At 32.3% G+C, this 22,121-nt stretch overlaps 1 protein-coding gene across 3 annotated transcripts in view; it reads right to left on the bottom strand.

Moving 5' to 3' along the window:
• mmm (missing minor mitochondria) overlaps positions 1-22,121 on the bottom strand; it is a 98,424-nt gene that overhangs the window by 17,551 nt on the left and 58,752 nt on the right. For all 3 annotated transcript variants that reach the window (XR_013027030.1, XM_076496927.1, XM_076496928.1), the window contains exons 15-18: positions 20,245-20,324; positions 17,084-17,144; positions 7,604-7,779; positions 5,475-5,676 (exon numbers count right to left, since the gene is read on the bottom strand). Coding sequence is in view for 2 of the 3 variants with exons in the window: in XM_076496927.1 (XP_076353042.1) it covers positions 5,475-5,676; positions 7,604-7,779; positions 17,084-17,144; positions 20,245-20,324 (519 nt within the window). In the remaining variant the exon portion in view is untranslated. The remainder of the gene's footprint in view (positions 1-5,474; positions 5,677-7,603; positions 7,780-17,083; positions 17,145-20,244; positions 20,325-22,121) is intronic.

Below are 22,121 nucleotides of genomic sequence, written 5' to 3'. Positions count from 1 at the left end.
TAATAGGGCTTGAAACATAAGGCTGTACCTTGCAACTAAGATAACCTGCCTCGAAGATGGCAGGTGGATATGGTGATGTAAATATCAGAATGAGGACACTGGTTAGCATCGTAATACCATCTCTGCAAGTGGAGATATGTCTCACTGCAGAAACTCCTTGGGTGGAGAAACCAGCGATAATCTCCAACTCTGGGATGTTCTTCAAATCCCTCTCAACAATAACTCCTCGTGATGAATTCAAAGTAGCATGAGGTGTAACCTCTATAGGTATATCCCCAATAGCCTTTGAATGCAAAATGAGTTCACTGTGTTGAGATGTGGATGTTTCCACCAATATGCCACTAGATCAAAGCTTTTTTACTGACTTTGGCAAGCCAGCAAGTCTCTCTAGTCCCTTCTGAATGAAAATGGGAGACATTTGCCCTAAATTTTTGTCTGAAAGAGAATGTAGTATAAGACAATGAGGTACAACAAGTGTTACAGATGTTGAAGATTGATGCTCAGAATTATCAAGATGTGGTCGTTTAGCTATGGACTGTTTTTCACTATTTTATTTAAGTTTTATTTGGAGGATCCATGATAAAAAAAAATATCTTGGTGCTCACTGACCCCATCCACCATGGAGCTCTATGAGGGGACACACTATAATGCCAAACAAGGACACTGCAGAAATGCCAGTGTTTCGTGAGCACATCACCCAAACTCCAGCATCAGGTACAATGTCCATAACACCTGTTGAAAACATCCAACACTGGTATTTGGTTGACCCTAGCCCATGTGGACCAGCCAACTGACCCAAGAGGGGTACCCCAAGGCTGCTCATCTACAGGAATTCAAGGCCAAACTGGTGTGTTAGGGTTGGACCCCTAAACCACCAGAATCCTCTTCTCCCCTTTGAAGGTCACAATGCATGACAAACTCATGGGTGGATACTTAGATCCCAGAGGAGGTAAACTGAAGGATCAAAACCTTCCCTGGGAGGTCCCCTCACCACATACAAGAATCCACACCAAGGGGATAGTAGTACCAATCATGGAAACTATGTACTGTTTCATTGGACAGTGGTACTGATTATGGAAACTATGTACTGTTTCATTGGACAGTGGTACTGATTATGGAAACTACATACTGTTTCATTGGACAGTGGTACTAATCATGAAAATATGTACTGTTTCATTGGACAGTGGTACTGATCATGAAAACTGTACTGTTTCAAGAAACAGTGGTACTGATCATGAAAACTATGTACTGTTTCATAGGACAGTGGTATTGTACTTCACTGTCACCTAGAATAAAGACACTTCCAGATTCTTATAATTGAACTCTCTGATTCGCTAACATAAATAGAATGTGTAACTGCAGTTGTAGTACATGTAAAGTAAGTTTCTTTCTGTCTTCTTACAGCATGTTCATTTCCATTCAATCTTTCTGTTTTCTGACAGCATGTTCACTTCTGTTCAATCTTTCTGTCTTCTAACAGCATGTTCATTTCTGTTCAATCTTTCTGTCTTCTGACAGCATGTTCACTTTTTCTGTCTTCTGACAGCATGTTCACTTCTGTTCAATCTTTCTGTCTTCTGACAGCATGTTCACTTCTGTTCAATCTTTCTGTCTTCTGACAGCATGTTCACTTCTGTTCAATCTTTCTGTCTTCTGACAGCATGTTCATTTCTGTTCAATTTTTACCCATGTTTTATCCTTTATCTACTTCTCTTTTTGCTCATGTGAATCACTTTACTTCAAGTTGAGTTTATTTTACTCAGCATATCACAATACAACAGTCTTCACTACAGGTATTTTCAAAAGATAAAGAATGTAGTTCTGCTTTACTATACACCTAGTACTGTTTCTTTTATATTTTCAACATACATCAATACATCTTCATGAATCTCTAGTTGTTATGAAGATCAGGTAACTCTGCATTAGGTTTATACAAGAAATTTCCACAACTTACTTGGCCAGAACAGACTGTGGTCCATCAAACAGGACCTAGTTGTTACAGAAGTATCAATTGGTTATATCTTCAGCTCCTCTAAGAGTTTCTTTATTCTTGTGAAACAAAATCCAAGAGATATCTCTACATACAAGATACCTCTACATACAAGAGATATCTCTACATTCAAGAGATACTTCTACATACAAGATACCTCTATATACAAGAGATACCTCTACATATAAGATACTTCTAGATATGAGCAAGAACTTAATCAAACTGATGTTAGAGTGAGAACAGAGGGGTCTTTACTGATTCAGAGAAATACTCCAGTGAATGCTTCTGTACACTTCTATTGATATCAACCCAGTAGATATTACTAATCACTGTTATGTTTTTACAGTGACTGGTGAAGATACCAACTAGTTCTCCTAAACTTCCTGCAGGCTTGAAACAAACTGCAGTTAATGATTATTTTTCTCACCCTCCATAACTCCAATGAAAATCACATGTATAGATATTCTGATGATGATACCATAATGATGCAATATTTTGAACCAAGAAGAGTGTGAGTTTAATGTATGGCAGAAGGTGTGAAATCCAGTTGTTAAACAAGAAAAAATGTCACAAAACCATGATACACTCAATTACATTATCATGATGAGAGCACTTAACCCTAATCACTATGGATGGGAAACACTTTTCACCAATAAAGATGGTCAGTAGTCAATTGCAAAACCGATCTTTAAGAACAACCAAAAGAAGAGATAACTGATTTTTACAATATATATAAATAACAAGGGTTGCATTAAACAGAGAAAACAAAAGTTTTAAACCTTTTATAATTTGACTTAAAACAAATGTTTTGCAGGTATCTATGATAGACAGAAATGACAGTGAAGTCTAGTTTTACCCTAAAATATGAATAAAGGTCTATCTGCACAACCTTGCCATTTGTTTTACTATTACACATGGCTATCTTGTCCTGTTCTCTGTAAGAGCTAGTATTAGTTGAGCATTGTATTCATTTACATATAGATTTTTCCCTATTTTACATATAGGATTTAACAGCCCAAAGGTTGTTTTTATTACCATCATGTTTCCTCATATTCTTGTTCATTTCCAATACATGTTGTGATATGTGCTTTATATAAATAAGATTCTCAGTTCTGACCAATGACAAAATTAGGAGAAATAGCATGGGTTCAGTATGCGGGATGCCATTTGCTTTTCAGCCAAAAATATATTTTCGGTATAAACATGTGTTATCCAATCATCCTTTATTATTTGTTAGATACCATTCATGGGTACAATTATATAAAAAGTGTGAAGATAACAGACTGGCATGGTTGTATAAATGCTCTACAGGCACAATTTGTCAGTAAAATATATTGTAAACATTTGTGTATATCTTTGAACAATGTCCATAAGAGGTTTTGGACTGTTTTCCCAAACACAATAAGCCACTAAGTTTCAACAGCAGATGTAATACTTACCACATCAACAGTTTATCATACTAGAGATGACTGCTAGAAATTGAAAAACATTTATAATGTAAAAGAGAGTTGAAACCATTTCTTTGTGTTATCTACCCTATCTGAGTTTGTGAGAACAGTGTATGGTAATCACTGAAAAATGTTAGCATCTGATAAGCTGCTGAGATTTACTAGTATGCCTAAAATATCATCTTTACTGATGAATATATTGTATTAGTAGCTTTCCTCTGTGTATAAAACATGAATATGTAAATAATATTCAATGAGTTCTAACTTTTACATGATAAACAATTATAAACAAGCTCTGAAGTAATAAACAAGTCTGCTTGTTACTATGCAGCGTAGAATGGGTTGACTGAAGAATATTACTCCATGAACTATATGTGATTTCCTATTATATTAAATTCTCCTCACCAAAATCTATGTGCATGTACTATTCACAACTAAGAATGTACATACACATTTATTAACTTCCAATCAGAGTATGCTATTCACTTAGTTTAACCTGGAAATAAGTGTAGCTGGTTTAGAACTAATTACAACAGCAGGTGTCAAACCATTGGTGATGTTAATATTGAGGGACCAATCACTGTTACAATACCTGAATAGGCTTCCTAAGTAAGTTTATAAATATTACATTAGTTAAAACAACGAGCCAAACTAAGACATGAAATATACAGAAAGAATGTACTACTGGAATATAGTTGTAGTTTTAAAATGTTGAAAGCAAGTAGTGTACCTGTCTTTCTTGTGCAGTAGATATAAAAATACTACCTGAAGAATAACAAAATAACAAATGAACTACCTCAGTGAAACATACAATTTGACGTGTGCAGTAGATATAAAAATACTACCTGAAGAATAACAAAATAACAAATGAACTACCTCAGTGAAACATACAATTTGAAGTGTGCAGTAGATATAAAAATACTACCTGAAGAATAACAAAATAACAAATGAACTACCTCAGTGAAACATACAATTTGACGTGTGCAGTAGATATAAAAATACTACCTGAAGAATAACAAAATAACAAATGAACTACCTCAGTGAAACATACAATTTGATGTGTGCAGTAGATATAAAAATACTACCTGAAGAATAACAAAATAACAAATGAACTACCTCAGTGAAACATACAATTTGATGTGTGCAGTAGATATAAAAATACTACCTAAAGAATAACAACATAACAAATGAACTACCTCAGTGAAACATACAATTTGACGTGTGCAGTAGATATAAAAATACTACCTGAAGAATAACAAAATAACAAATGAACTACCTCAGTGAAACATACAATTTGAAGTGTGCAGTAGATATAAAAATACTACCTGAAGAATAACAAAATAACAAATGAACTACCTCAGTGAAACATACAATTTGACGTGTGCAGTAGATATAAAAATACTACCTAAAGAATAACAACATAACAAATGAACTACCTCAGTGAAACATACAATTTGAAGTGTGCAGCAGATATAAAAATACTACCTGAAGAATAACAAAATAACAAATGAACTACCTCAGTGAAACATACAATTTGACGTGTGCAGTAGATATAAAAATACTACCTGAAGAATAACAAAATAACAAATGAACTACCTCAGTGAAACATACAATTTGAAGTGTGCAGTAGATATAAATATACTACCTAAAGAATAACAAAATAACAAATGAACTACCTCAGTGAAACATACAATTTGAAGTGTGCAGTAGATATAAATATACTACCTGAAGAATAACAAAATAACAAATGAACTACCTCAGTGAAACATACAATTTGAAGTGTGCAGTAGATATAAATATACTACCTAAAGAATAACAAAATAACAAATGAACTACCTCAGTGAAACATACAATTTGAAGTTGAAGATATCATAACAAATTTACCAACTTGTAAACTAATTTAATTGTTCATAATTACATTATAATCTGGTGTATGTAGAAGTAAGACAATATTTCTATTAAAAACTGATATAAAATATATTTTATGTTTTAAAGATCATAAATTAGCAGACTGTCCATATATGGTGCTAACTTACTTGACCAATTGTTAAAATAAATCACTGTTATAGCAGCAGGTGAGATGTTTTGTACTAGGAATGCTTTACTCATGTACTCAACAAAATTCCAGACCTCTACTATGCCATCTTCTCTTCCTACAAAAGCCACTCCAGGTCTCACTGTGGACCAAGATCCACATGTCAGTCGACAGGGAAAGCTCGCTGACAACAGTAATGGATCCTGTAAATAAATTTTAATTGTTTAATGGACTTTTAATGATAAAGATATAGAGTGTACAGTGTGGAAAAAGTACCTTGAATATGTACAAGGTACTGATTATGATTTCTCTCAAAATACCATGCTCCTTAAACAAAATGGACATCCCTTGTGTGAAAAGGACTTCCTACTGACTCCACAGATAAATAAGCATGACAGAAACATGTGTAATGTTTCATAAAAGACTCATGTATTAATCTGGACTGACTAGAAATGTCTCACAAAAACTATAATTTAAGACTCTTGTGAGCTTAGATGTAAGGAATTACAATAAGATTGGTTTTGATGTCTTAGTTGACTGATTTGATGAGTGAAAAGTTGACAATTATACTAAGTTAAAAGGGAGATCTATGCTAGCCATCACTAAGTTACCAGTGAAAGTCTAGAGAGATGTCACCACAAATTCGTGGGCTTCTTTTGTTTTATCAATAAATAGAGGAATTGACCATCACATTATAACAAAGGCTGAAAGAACAAGCAAGTTTAGTGGGGAGTAAAAACCACAACCCTGAGGTTGCAAGTTCATCAACCTAACAATTTGACCACGCTGGACCAAATAAAGACAAAATGTAATGTAAACATATTTTTATGTAACAGTTGAAGATAAAGTAACAAAATATACCACTACTACCTTAAAATGTAGATAGCAACTACTACTTGTAGTACAAATGGGTGTTATTATCATACTAACAAAGTCTATCATGAATGTAGTATTTAGCATTTTATCCAGTTTCACACACCCAGGAGGAGGGTGGATAAGTCATAACTTGTACAATATGCTTATGATAATATGGCATTAATATTTTGATAAAACAGATTAGATAACATTAAAGTTGCTTCCTACCTAGAATGTTATAACAAGTTTTTTATTTTTCACTAATGCAAAGTACAGAGACTATTAAAGCTTTTCTACGCTATACATGTCATAGTGGTTAATGTGCCCAGACTGTGAACTCCCACACACCACAAATAACCTATTTATGTAAATATTATACATTACAATAACAAATAAATATCACATAGTGTTAAAACTGATACAAAATTAAAAACATTCTTAAATATGGACTCTGTATTTCATCAACGTTTTCTCACATTAATTGTTAATACTTTACTTGCTACTAGAAATATTTATATAGCCATTTTTAAATCTATAACTTGAGATATAATTTATATATTACCATAGTTATAATTTGTACCCCATGACTCAATGCAATTCATAGCATGGGGTGTGTGCCTCATATTGTGAGCAACAACACCTCTAATTACTGCCATATTACCACAGTTATAATTTGTACCCCATGACTCAATGCAATTCATAGTATGGGGTGTGTGCCTCATATTGTGAGCAACAACACCTCTAATTACTGCCAATTCAAAATTATACAAATAGTCTTCATTCAGGTTTGATCAATGTTTTGAAATAAGAAATAAAAATCTTTTCTAATTTATTTTTATCAGCAGGTTAGAATGAAACTGAAACATTATTCCTTTAACATTACATGAAATTTAAAATACACATAATAATGACCACTCTACTGGTACTTGTACAATGTGAATACCAATGGACATTACATGACATTTAAAATACACATAATAATGACCACTCTACTGATACTTGTACAATGTGAATACCAATGGACATTACATGACATTTAAAATACACATAATAATGACCACTCTACTGGTACTTGTACAATGTGAATACCAATGGACATTACATGAAATTTAAAATACACATAATAATGACCACTCTACTGGTACTTGTACAATGTGAATACCAATGGACATTACATGAAATTTAAAATACACATAATTATGACCACTCTTCTGGTGCTTGTACAATGTAAATACCAATGGTGATTAGAAAATCAAAAATAGTTGACCTCTTTACCTTATGTTTGTCTTTCCAAATGGCTAATGTCCATCCTCCAATAGTGAGAAAAATGTCAGATAAGAAAGTAGATTGCTGAACAGAGACAACAGGGCCATCGTGAACTCTAGCAAAGGACTGCTGAACAGAGACAACAGGGCCATTGTGAACACTAGCAAGGGTTGTTGTAGGAAAACCTATAAAGAAGGAAAATCACAAATAATATATCTTCTAATTTGCAGATATTATAAATTAATTATTTAAAAAACAATATATTTGATCTCTGCTAAAATACTTCAAAGTTTGTACAATGTTTAAGGAATTTATGATTTGTAATAATTTACAGAGTTTAAATTAAAGATTTTCTTAATGAAACCTTTACTGTTTAAAAAAATTTATTTGATTTAAATTTTCTTTCTTTGCTTAACCATTTACAAAACCACAATTTCTGCTCAGTGAAAACATACTTTCAGTATTATAATTTGTTTCATTAAAATATTGTCTGATAAATTACAATAAAAGAAGTTACTACTACTTTCCCAACACTCTTACATGAAAGTTAAGTTCTTTATGTTTTAGAAATATTGTATTTAAATCTATTTAAGAACCTAATTACTATTTTAGTAAGCTGTGTTGAAATATAAAATGGAAAATTGATAAAATAAAACTGGTAAATATGAATAATTTTACATTATGGCTTAGCAGTATAAGTTTGTTTGGTTTATTTTAAATTTTGCACAAACTACATGAGGGCTATCACCACCCACCACCAGATCTTGAGCTACTCTTTTACTGGCACATAGTGGGATTTACCATTACATTATAATGACCTCATGGCTGAAAGAGTGAGCATGTTTGGTGTGATGGGGATTCGAACCCGCAACCCACAGATTATGAGTCGAGCTCCCTTACCACCTGGCCATGCTGGGTCAGGTAGTGTAAGTATCACAATGTTAGATTAGGCATAGCAATGCATCTTTACTACAGCTGGAATCTTCCTTATCAGTAAGTTTTAACATATGCTAAGTACATTGTATTGAATATCATCTAATGGCTAGTTATTTGTTACTTCTCATATTAAAGTCACCATGTAATGACTTTAATGTGAGTTATAAGTAGTTATAAAATAATGTGATATATGTAATTCTTAAACATTACACTAAACAGTGTAGTCAATAGATTACATGCATTTAGTATTGATTACAACTACAGTTAATTATAGTGATGTTGTGTTGATGTTGTAGTACCAGAGCTCTGCCATCAGAATAAAACTACATATTACTCACATAAGTTCTAAAATGAATATGTGTATATATTACCTGGAGAAAAAGTACAACTAAACTTTCTTTAAATTATACACTAAAGGAACAATCAGTAATATCAAAAAATACATATCTAATTAACTTACAATATCTCTAACTGTGGTACAGTGTTAACAACTTTAACTTGTAGAATGTTTTACACACATCTTGTACAACCAACAATCAGTAATATCAAAAAATACAATCTAATTAACTTACAATATCTCTAACTGTGGTACAGTGTTAACAACTAACTAAAAACACAATTACTTTCACTGTATTGTATTGTAAGTACAGTAGTATTTAGAGTAGGAATGGGCCAGATGTGCAGTACAAGTTAAAACCCCACACACACTGCATACATCATGTAAACAACACTTTATAAGCACTTTATACACACTGTTAAATATTAAACAAACCAACTGCAGAGTCATAAGACACCAAAGCACTTGAGAAAGTCACTAAAGTAAAAGAATTTCACAAAACCACAATATAGTCGATCTGACTATTGAAATGACTGACTGTTGTTGGAGAGGCATAACTCTCTTTTGTCTTCACCTGAAACAAATCTCAATGCACATGATGGAATTATGCTACTTAGACTAAAAGTATTCTTCTTAGTTTTGCTAATATTAATAATACTATTGCTTGATAATAATAAGAAACATTTTTCAACACTACTAATGAACTAAAAATACACCACTAGATATATTCTATGATTATGAGCACTCTCTGTGAGGTGCCAAGTAACAATCTACCCTCATATCATGTGCAGGTGCATGATTGCTTAGGCACATACTCTACATATTCAGCCTGCAGCTGTATCTGATAGATAAAAAAAATGTTGGCTATGTAGACTTTATAAATCTAGGTTCTAATTATGATCTAACCTTTTAAAATTAAGTTTTCACTTCTACACATCTCACTCAAGCATTCTGTGCTAGACGAAGCAAGTCTATCATACCAGTGACTGACAAACACTACCACTGCTTAAGCCTAACTCAGACTTACTCAAATACTTTGGTCTGAAAACAAGAATGATAAGTTGTTAATTTACTTTTACATTGTTTTCAAACTAAGTATGAACTATTGACATCCAAGATTGTACTTGAAACAGTGGGTTTTTAAAATATGAAGAAAATTTTATTTTGATAACCCTGAAAAGTCTTTATCCTAGTAAAGAGAGCATTGCTATAGAAACAGTAATACTAAATATGCAAAAGATGCCTTAGCCATTAATCTGGCCACCAAAGAGAAGGCTGTCACTCTAGTTAAACAGTAGAAAACTATAGCAAAATGCCAGGTAATGTCAAGAGATAGCTTTAAGTCCTTAAGTCTAGAATCAAATCACTCTTGAGACTTAGTACTATAAAACGACTATGAGACAAGTGTAAAATAATTTAAATAAAGAAGTAGGATTGTTGTTTGTAGTTTTATTTCACATAACAACAAGGCTGTCTGTGCCAAACAACCAGTATAAAAGTAAAAACTGAAATAGAATTCTAGTTGATAACTAAACAATGACCTCCCCACAACACAAAATGTAAATTAAATGCAATAAAAGAAAGCTAATGTCCTTAAAAAGTTAAACCACAATCAAGTTGGACAGTGTCACCATCACCACTGAATATCAGGGATGAATACTATTGTGACTTGTGTGTCACAAAGGTCACATTTTGGTGGATTAGATCCAGATATAAGAAAACATTGATGTAAAAGCTATATAATCAATGCATAGCATAGTCAAGACAACTTCCTCTTTCTGGTCTTTACAGAGACAAGACAACCAAAGAGCAAGAGAAGGTGCAATCTGGAAAAGCTTGTTATAATGTAAATCACTCCCAATTAAATGTCAACTGGTGAACTAAGCTTTGAACACAGGACCAAGTCCATATGTGAGTCAGCCACAGTTGTGATAGCACTAGAGCAGATGATTTTAAGTGTTGTATCAGCAAATTCATTTCAACAAATACCAACATGGTCAAGTATCCAGAAAATCTGAATAGAAATGGAAGATAGAGAAAAATGAGACAATTGTTTTTGAATATTGATAAGAACAGGGTGATGACTAATGTGAAGTGATTCCAGGGCCAGTAGACAGCTAAGAGAGTCAGAGTAAACAGTACAGTTGATGTAATGTTTAGTTTCTCAGTGATCCAAGTCAAGAGAAATGGCCTACAACTTGGCAATGAACACAGAAACTGTAAAGTGTATCCTGTGAGAAACCACCAAACCATAACAAACCTGATTTTGAACCATACATATAAACAGGAACAGAACAATAGTTCAAAACTATCAGCAGTACTACCAATTGGGAGCTTCTGCTCTCCTCAGTTAGGAATGGTAATGAGCTATGGCAGGATGGGCTGACCATTAGACTTAGCAACATCATTCAATAACAGACCCAAATCAACCAGCTATGTCTGGATACAAAGGCCAGAAGGACAAATGGTATGCCATCTTGTCCTAAAAAGCACAGCCCACTGTAGAGAGAAAACACAATTCCAGGTGAGATGCTGTGGTAAGGGTCAAAGCTTGGTAGCATATTAACAAGAACGGATTCCAGCATCTCCAGGCAAAGGCCCCAGGAGAACATAGACCAGAGGCCCATAGCCCAATTTGGATTGTATAAAGGCACAATAGATCTTCAGCATAGAATATCAATCCACTTCCCAAGAGATATAAGGATATTGAGGATGTTCAATGCAATCTTACACTTGACACAAAGTGGGTTAGTATGAGGAATAACAGTCAGCCTACAGTCAAACTTTAGCCCCCAAACCTTTATCTTAGCCATATCTGTTATTGAATGATGTTGCTAAGTCTAATGGTCAGCCCATCCTGCCATAGCTCATTACCATTCCTAACTGAGGAGAGCAGAAGCTCCCAATTGGTAGTACTGCTGATAGTTTTGAACTATTGTTCTGTTCCTGTTTATATGTATGGTTCAAAATCAGGTTTGTTATGGTTTGGTGGTTTCTCACAGGATACACTTTACAGTTTCTGTGTTCATTGCCAAGTTGTAGGCCATTTCTCTTGACTTGGATCACTGAGAAACTAAACATTACATCAACTGTACTGTTTACTCTGACTCTCTTAGCTGTCTACTGGCCCTGGAATCACTTCACATTAGTCATCACCCTGTTCTTATCAATATTCAAAAACAATTGTCTCATTTTTCTCTATCTTCCATTTCTATCCAGATTTTCTGGATACTTGATCATGTTGATATTTGTTGAAATGAATTTGCTGATACAACACTTAAAATCATCTGCTCTAGTGCTATCATGAAAAGAACATCACTACAGCAATAATGTTCAAGATTATGATACAAACATGCTGGTGGCAAATTTGCATGCAAATTGTTTTAGATGAGAAGATGGTGAAACAGTTTCCTAGGATCTAAGATAAAAGACAACTGAGAGCAGTCTGAAGCTTATGCTCAATAAACCCATGCTCTGTGACTGAAAAGAAATATGAAAATCATTGACATAGAGGTCATTTGCAAGTGTAGGAGGAAGTTGTTTAGTGATAGCATTGATCTTGATATTGAAAAGGGTAACGTTCAAGACACAACCCTGAGGGGCTTCAAGTTCTTGTACAAAAAACAGAAAAGGACTGAACCCATACAGAATTGGAATTGCCTATCAAGTAAAAAAAATAGTGGCACAAACTGTAACATTACAATGCTCCCACAGCTAAAAAAAAGGGTGAGCATGTTTGGTGTGACGGGGATTCGAACTCACAACCCTCAGATTACAAATCAAGCACCCTAACCACCTGGTCATGCTTGGCAGTCCAATATGAAAGAGGCAATCATTTGGCCTAAAACTTAATGGTCAAGAAGAAGGGGAAGAAACAGAATTGTTAGAGAGACAATAAAAGCTCTCCCCATGAGTATTAGTAATATTTTGAACATCAGCAACTTCCTAGTCATTGGAGAACAAGGTGAAAAAAGGATGGGAAGAATATTTCCCATTGACCTTCCAAATCTAGTCCCAGATTACTTTGGAATTCGAAGTAGAAGAGATGCTGGTGGTGAACTTAAACGAAAATTCTTGCTGGCTTTAATGTCTGATCTACTGAACATGGGCAGAAAAGAAATGCACTTGGAAAGAGAGAGACATCTACAAAAGGCATCTGAAGGATATCTTTAAGCCTTCTATATCTGCTAACAGGCAAGAGACCACCATGAACAAAGATACCATGGAAAACATGTTCAAGTTTTGGGGATAGAATGAACAACTGCTTGAATTATATAGTCAATTATTTCATCCATGCAGTCGTAGAGATCTAATAAGAACAGGATCTAGTTTCAAGACTGGTGAAAGAGGGACAGTCAGCCTGCTCCAACTTCCACGGTGAGTCAAGTGGCATCAGTCATAGTCAACTTCCCTCAAGACAATGGGAAATTAATCATTGACCCATGGGTTACTGTCAACCCTCCAAAAAAAAGAAAACATTAAGGGAAATAGACAGATCAATATCAGTAAAAGACTTACTAGATGCATGAAAAAAGGTGAAAGAAGAGAAATAGGTTGTGATCTGAAAGTTTATGCTCCACAGAATGATTCCTCCTATTCATACTAGCATCATTCCAGAGCAGATTTTGTCCATTAAAGTCTCCCAAAAAGGGAAATGCCAACTGTTCAAAATTTTCTAAACATTACTGCTTTTCTCTCAACAAGTTATTTGGGGGAAGAGGTCACTCTGTGTATTATACATAAAATAGGAAAAACTTCAGTGCCCACAGACCCCACCCACCATGGAGTTCTACAAGAGAGTGCACTACAATGCTAAAGCTAAGCACTGTGGAGATGCTAGAGTTTTGTGGGCACTATACACAAATACCTATATCAGAAACAATGTCCACAACAGCCATTAAAAATGTCCAGCACTGGTACTTGTTTGACTGTAGCCCAACTAGACCAGCAGACTCACATTGGGTGTACCACCCCAAGGCCACCCATCTTACTAGTACTCAAAGCCAAAGTGTTGTGTTAAAGTGCCACTGAGATAAATTGACCAATCAATGACACCCCTCAACCACAAGGATCCTCTTCACTCTTTCACAAATCACCACACATGGCAAACACATACGTGGATGTTTAGATCCCAGTGGACATACATAATTAAAAATACAGAGCCTTCTTTGGGAGGTCCCCTCACTATGTACAGGAATCCACCTCGAGGAGCAAGAAGTAGGAATTTGAGCATCAAAAAGTAAGGAAACAAGATAAGAATGGGTGGTAAACATGACAACACTTGGTGGCTTTTGACAAGATATGTTTTTTTAATTTGGTAATTGTTCAAACTAAATGAAAGGTGCATAGAGCTGAAGAATTCTGTCGTAAACTATATTTCAGTGAGTAAGTAGAGTAACATGTATATACTCAAATTATGTAAGCCTAACAAACTGCATGACATCATAAATGGGTGTTTCATGTCGGCAGTGAGATAGCAAGCTCCAATAGTCATACTTTGCTTATGGGAGACATTATAGTTAACTGACTGGTAAAGGGTGGTCAAACTGCTGACATTAGAAATGTTTATTTTGTTGAATATCCAGAAAGGATTAACTACTGATAAGATTCAATACAAGTATATAATGGGATCAAAGTTCAAACAACAATGACCCACTTTGAGGTTGCAAAGTACTAAAAGCCACAAAGGTTGCAATATCATTCTGCCCATTTCTATCTTATTTCCTTAATTTTTGATGCTCCCATTCCTGCTTCCTAATTTCTTTATTTAAAATATATTACACTTAAATGTAAATAAACAATAAGACATGTTTTAATAATATGTTAGCTTGTTTTATTAACAACACAACATATAAAAACAAAACATTTCACCATTTAAATGCTCTGACACCTAGTCTTTAAGATAAGTGATTGCATGCTGCTTGTTACCAACACGTGAGAGAGAATGACAGCATGTGTGTGGTCTGAGAAAGATATATCAGTGAATATGGGGGAGAAGAGATAACAAAGAGCAAGACTTTTATCTGACACTCTGGGGGTTTATTTATGAAAGACACTTAATATTGGATGTAAACTAATAACTTATATATTTTTCACATACATGTTGAAGAGTTGAAGTGTTAGGACCTAGCCCTACCTCCAATTACTAGAGCAGTGTTCTGGTGCACTCCCGATTAACAGCAGTGTAAGTGTTACATTTTCAGTTTGTAATGTGTAAGGAGCAGATTTTGGTTGAGAACCTACTACTAAGTCCTTCCAAATACAATAAAAACATTCCAGTAAATAGATTGAACTTACTACTAATACCTTACATATATAATAGAAAATATTACAGTAAATAAATTAAAACTTACTACTAAGACCTTACATATATAATAATAAAGATTCCAGTAAATAAATTAAAAATTACTCCTAACACCTTACATATATAATACAAAAGATTGCAGTAAATAAATTAAAACTTACTACTAAGACCTTACAGATATAATAGAAAAGATTCCACTAAATAAATTAAAATTTACTACTAACACCTTACAGATATAATAGAAAAGATTCCACTAAATAAATTAAAACTTACTACTAACATCTTACAGATATAATAAAAAAGATTCCACTAAATAAATTAAAACTTACTACTAACACCTTACAGATATAATAGAAAAGATTCCACTAAATAAATTAAAACTTACTACTAACATCTTACAGATATAATAAAAAAGATTCCACTAAATAAATTAAAACTTACTACTAACATCTTACAGATATAATAAAAAAGATTCCACTAAATAAATTAAAACTTACTACTAACATCTTACAGATATAATAAAAAAGATTCCACTAAATAAATTAAAACTTACTACTAACACCTTACAGATATAATAGAAAAGATTCCACTAAATAAATTAACACTTACTACTAAGACCTTACAGATATAATATACTAAATTATAACATATCACTATGCTCTTTTTCTTCTGTTCTTTTCTATTTAAAAAATTAAAAATTCCAGTCAAAAAATTAAATCAAAACTACTTCTACGTTTCAAGTAAAAAAACAACTATTGAAGTACAGTTATTAGTGCTGGGTAAGTGTTATTTCACAGAGATTCTTTTGTTATCATAATATATATACTTAAAAGTGTAATATGTGTGCATGGCAAGTATAGAAGATGTTACCATATGTGTAAGGAGGATGTAGACAGTACTATACATTGTAAAGGTAATTATGTGTAGGGAACGAACCTGGTATTCCTCAAAGCCCCATCTTATATCAGAGTATTTATATGTTAAGATATTTTGTGTGAATTTCTTCATTTGTTTACAGACACTCTGAGTACTGGTACCATAACTCTGTTTTAATACTTGTTACCAACACCCAAGGTTTAGAATTATCACTAAATGTGTAAATTTTACCAGAGGAGTTGACTGGTTTGTGATTTATAAGCACACTCATCAGCACAAAGTGATTTTCATACCAGAGATTATTAGTGGATGTCAGATGTTGTTAGACAGGTTTAATCCAATTAGATTTAGCATCGGTCACTGAGATATCCAGCCCGGTCATTCAGAACTCTACACTCAAAAACTTTTAGACGAGTATTATTGACAGGTTGCTTAACTGTTTTAATAACTACAACTACATAGCACTGCCTTTACATTCTATAAACTTTGTGCTTTGAAATAAAATATAACACAAAAAAGTAGGGTTTCATACATGAAATAAAAGTTTCTCTCCTTACCAAATTACACACATGATTGTCAAATTATAACACATAATGTATGGTTAGAACTAACTATCATGGTCTTCACTCAAAAAATAATTACAATGATCCCCATCTTAAAACATGCTTGGATTTAGAATTGTTTCTAAATTATGTTGAATTCTGTGAATCAGGAACATTTAAAGAATGCTTAGAAAGTAGATAGACATGTTCAGTTGAAAGACTTTTTTATAATTCAATCAGTAAAAGAGGCAGATGACCTGAACTAGAACTAACACAGCATCAATGCATTTTATGTTGTCAGATATATGTACACACCTGTGACTAACATATGGGAAATCAGTTTACTAGGAAAACAAATGTTAACACTCTAACAAAACTTCTACAAAAACTATTGAAAAAGAGCTTTGACTGTTTATATACTGTCACTTTTTATTACACTCTCTATCGAAAAATATAACCACACATATAATCAAACTCAACCAACAGTAACTTACTAGATATTTTACCAGCTTCATCTGTAATGAAACACCAGTCAGCATCAAAAACACAACCATCCTATATCAAACAAACAAAGTGAAAAAGTTAACTGACAGGTTGTTAGTTGAAAATACCATAACTGTATACTGGCAATTTGTTAGTTGTAAATAATACAACTGTATACTGATAATCTGTTAGTTGTAAGTTACACTACTGTATACTGATAATTTGTTAGTTGTAAATAATATAACTGTATAATTGACATTTGTTAGTTGTAAATAATATAACTGTATACTGACAATTTGTTAGTTGTAAATAATATAACTGCATACTGACAATTTGTTAGTTGTAAATAATATAACTGTATAATTGATAATTTGTTAGTTGTAAATAATATAACTGTATACTGACAATTTGTTAGCTGTTAATAATACAACTGTATACTGACAATTTGTTAGTTGTAAATAATATAACTGTATAATTGACATTTGTTAGTTGTAAATAATATAACTGTATACTGACAATTTGTTAGTTGTAAATAATACAACTGTATACTGACAATTTGTTAGTTGTAAATAATATAACTGCATACTGACAGTTTGTTAGTTGTAAATAATATAACTGTATACTGACAATTTGTTAGCTGTAAATAATATAACTGTATACTGACAATTTGTTAGTTGTAAATAATATAATCGTATAATTGACAATTTGTTAGTTGTAAATAATATAACTCTATAATTGACAATTTGTTAGTTGTAAATAATATAACTGTATACTGACAATTTGTTAGTTGTAAATAATATAACTGTATACTGACAATTTGTTAGTTGTAAATAATGCAACTGTATAATTGACAATTTGTTAGTTGTAAATAATATAACTATATAATTGACATTCGTTAGTTGTAAATAATATAACTGTATAATTGACATTCGTTAGTTGTAAATAATATAACTGTATAATTGACAATTTGTTAGTTGTAAATAATATAACTCTATAATTGACAATTTGTTAGTTGTAAATAACATAACTGTATACTGACAATTTGTTTGTTGTAAATAACATAACTGTATACTGACAATTTGTTAGTTGTAAATAACATAACTGTATACTGACAATTTGTTAGTTGTAAATAACATAACTGTATAATTAAAAGGTGATTACTGATAATTTAAAATGTAATCACTACATCCAGAAGTAACCATCACATTGAGGATAGTCAACAAACAGATAATTCAAGCAACAAATAGTGTGGTGTGAAAATGGATACTGTTTTAATGTCTTTATATGCTGCTATTCCCATTATAACTGGTGCTATGTTTAATGATTGAGTATTTGTTTTTTAATCAACAGCTTATAAAATATAAATAATATTTTTAATGAGACATTTGTATTTACTGGAATCAGATTAATCATCTCAGGATTATATAATCTTTATTATGTGGTTAAACAGTAAACTGTCTTAATTATTTTACTTTAATTTTCATTGGGCAACAAAATTAAAACAAAGAAATTGTTTAATATTTTCCTATGTATTGCACATACATAGAGACTATGACTGTGTAAAAGTAACAACAAAACAAGACATTCCCTATGGTATGATAAATTCTTACAGAAATCCTTTGTTAAAAATTAATCTTGACCAAAAACAGAAATGTATAACTGATGCACAGAATCACTGTTTTTCTAGCTGTAAACTGGTAACTAAATATTACATTTCTTCTGATAACTAGTTCTAAGACACTTGTAATATCCAAGTGACTAGTTAAACAACTCAAAATACCATAACCTCTTAGTTTTATTCTGTCTGATTGTGTTTTACCTTAAAACGATGTTTTTTTTAAACGTTAAGCACCGCCCCAGCCCCAACTCAGTGAAGTTTACATTGCCTCTCCTTTAGATTAAAATAAGTTTTGCAAGTGGGAACAGCAAAATGAAAATTCTTTTGACTTGATTTTAATAACTTTTTAGAATTAACAAATGTGTTTAAGGGATAAGTAAATACAACCTAATGTTTGTAAAGGGTCAGTAAATACCACCTGGTGTTTGTAAGGAGTCAGTAAATACCACCTGATATTTGTAAAGAGTCAGTAAATACCACCTAATGTTTGTAAAGGGTCAGTAAATACCACCTGATGTTTGTAAGGAGTCAGTAAATACAACCTAATGTTTGTAAGGAGTCAGTAAATACCACCTGATGTTTGTAAGGGGTAAGTAAATACCACCTGATGTTTGTAAGGAGTCAATGAATACCACCTAATGTTTGTAAGGGGTCAGTAAATACCACCTGATGTTTGTAAGGAGTCAATGAATACCACCTAATGTTTGTAAGGAGTCAGTAAATGCCACATAATGTTTGTAAGGGGTAAGTAAATACCACCTAATGCTTGTAAGGTGTCAGTAAATGCCACATAATGTTTGTAAGGGGTAAGTAAATACCACCTGATGTTTGTAAAGGTCAGTAAATGCCAGCTGATGTTTCTAAGGGTCAGTAAATGTCAGAACTTTCAGAGTGAACTGATAGATTTTAATAAGTTATCATCATGCTCCCCAAATACCGGTATAGGAGGGTATACCTCACAGCTTGGAAAAATAAAACATGAAACACAAGAGAGATATTTGAAATCATATAAAATAATGCTTCAGATGAGTGAAAACTATTTTTAGCATGATTCATTATTCACTACTGTCTTTCAAACATGTGACATTATGCACAAGGGCTTGATGAAACAGCCCACATCACATATGATTGTTTTACTACAGTATTAACCTGATATAGGTTGACAAGCAACTAAAGTATTCAACTCACATATCAAATGCAGCTTCTAAAACCTCTCCCTACAGCAAAACAAAATGAAACTATTAAACATAACTTAAATAACTACAGACGTTACGTGGTGGTGGGTTAAAGTAACTAGTTCTCAGGAAGATGTCTTTCAAAACTGATGAAGTACATATGGTTAAAATGTGGCTGAGATAACTCTTTATCAATCAAACTTAATTATTCATAATAATACCTAGTTAAATAATAACACCTAGTTACTCAATATCAATATAATAATTTTTTATCAGACAAATAATGCTACATTTTCAGCCTTTATATCTTTAATTACCTACTGTATCTCAATATCTACCTGAACATGAACAGTTCTCATGACCAAATTGTCATGTATACCTCAGTTCCTAGAAGAACTTCACTTGTTATCAGATTTTCTATCTTACTTGAGTTACCATCACTAACTTCAGAATGGTTTTCTAAAAAGAATTTATCGAAATAAATCACAGATTAAAGTTACTGTTGTAAGTACAACATCAATATAATAAATGACAGATTAAAGTTACTGTTGTACGTACAACATCAATATAATAAATGACAGATTAAAGTTACTGTTGTAAGTACAACTTCAGTATAATAAATCACAGATTAAAGTTACTGTTGTACGTACAACATCAATATAGTAAATCACAGATTAAAGTTACTGTTGTAACAGATTAAAGTTACTGTTGTAAGTACAACTTCAGTATAATAAATCACAGATTAAAGTTACTGTTGTACGTACAACATCAATATAATAAATCACAGATTAAAGTTACTGTTGTACGTACAACATCAATATAATAAATGACAGATTAAAGTTACTGTTGTAAGTACAACTTCAGTGTAATAAATCACAGATTAAAGTTACTGTTGTACGTACAACATCAATATAATAAATCACAGATTAAAGTTACTGTTGTAAGTACAACATTAATATAATAAATCACAGATTAAAGTTACTGTTGTAAGTACAACATCAATATAATAAATCACAGATTAAAGTTACTGTTGTAAGTACAACATCAATATAATAAATCACAGATTAAAGTTACTGTTGCAAGTACAACATCAAAATAATAAATCACAGATTAAAGTTACTGTTCTAAGTACAACATCAATATAATAAATCATAGATTAAAGTCACTGTTGTAAGTACAACTTCAGTATAATTAATCACAGATTAAAGTTACTGTTGTACGTACAACATCAATATAATAAATCACAGATTAAAGTTACTGTTGTACGTACAACTTCAGTATAATAAATCACAGATTAAAGTTACTGTTGTAAGTACAACTTCAGTATAATAAATCACAGATTAAAGTTACTGTTGTACGTACAACATCAATATAATAAATCACAGATTAAAGTTACTGTTGTAAGTACAACATCAATATAATAAATCACAGATTAAAGTTACTGTTGTAAGTACAACATCAATATAATAAATCACAGATTAAAGTTACTGTTGTAAGTACAACTTCAGTATAATAAATCACAGATTAAAGTTACTGTTGTAAGTACAACTTCAGTATAATAAATCACAGTTTAAAGTTACTGTTGTAAGTACAACTTCAGTATAATAAATCACAGTTTAAGGTTACTGTTGTAAGTACAACTTCAATATAAAATAGTCTTAAATACACAACTTTTTAGTGACTAAAATATTCTTGCAGTAAAAAAAAAAATCCAACCTGGTATCTATTTAACAGCTTTAAGCATAGTGCATTAACTGCTTCCAGTAACTTATTCCTGTTTGTTAACACTCAACAGAAAACATCTATAGCTTCTAAAATATAGGTTACTTATTATAATGAAACCCTTACACTTGATTTAACAGCTGAATCCTTAACAGAAAAATATATTATAAATATGGTACTATAAATAATAAATAGCAGGTGAATTAAACGAAAACAGCAAGTAAAAGTTCCTAAATAATAGTACAGTTACAAATCAACTCAGGCTTTACTGAAATAATTCTCTTCTGAGTTAAGTCATATAGAACAGTGTTTCCCAATATGTGTTCCACAGGCCTTGAAATTCATTATGGTATATCGAATGGGTCTGAAAGGAAATTCTGTGTAGTCAGAATAACAGAGAAAATCAGGTACAGCTTAAAGGTTTGTAAGTGCACAAATCAGACCACACCGTATCCTCTTTGTCATAAACTATTTCATTCACAGTTGGAGCTTAACTTATGACTTGCTGTAAGTTAGCCACCAGTGATAGTGTTT

This window comes from Tachypleus tridentatus, chromosome 4 (genome assembly GCF_004210375.1).
Source record: "Tachypleus tridentatus isolate NWPU-2018 chromosome 4, ASM421037v1, whole genome shotgun sequence".
Lineage (NCBI taxonomy): Eukaryota > Metazoa > Arthropoda > Merostomata > Xiphosura > Limulidae > Tachypleus > Tachypleus tridentatus.
This window is presented reverse-complemented; position numbering and strand designations above follow the sequence as displayed.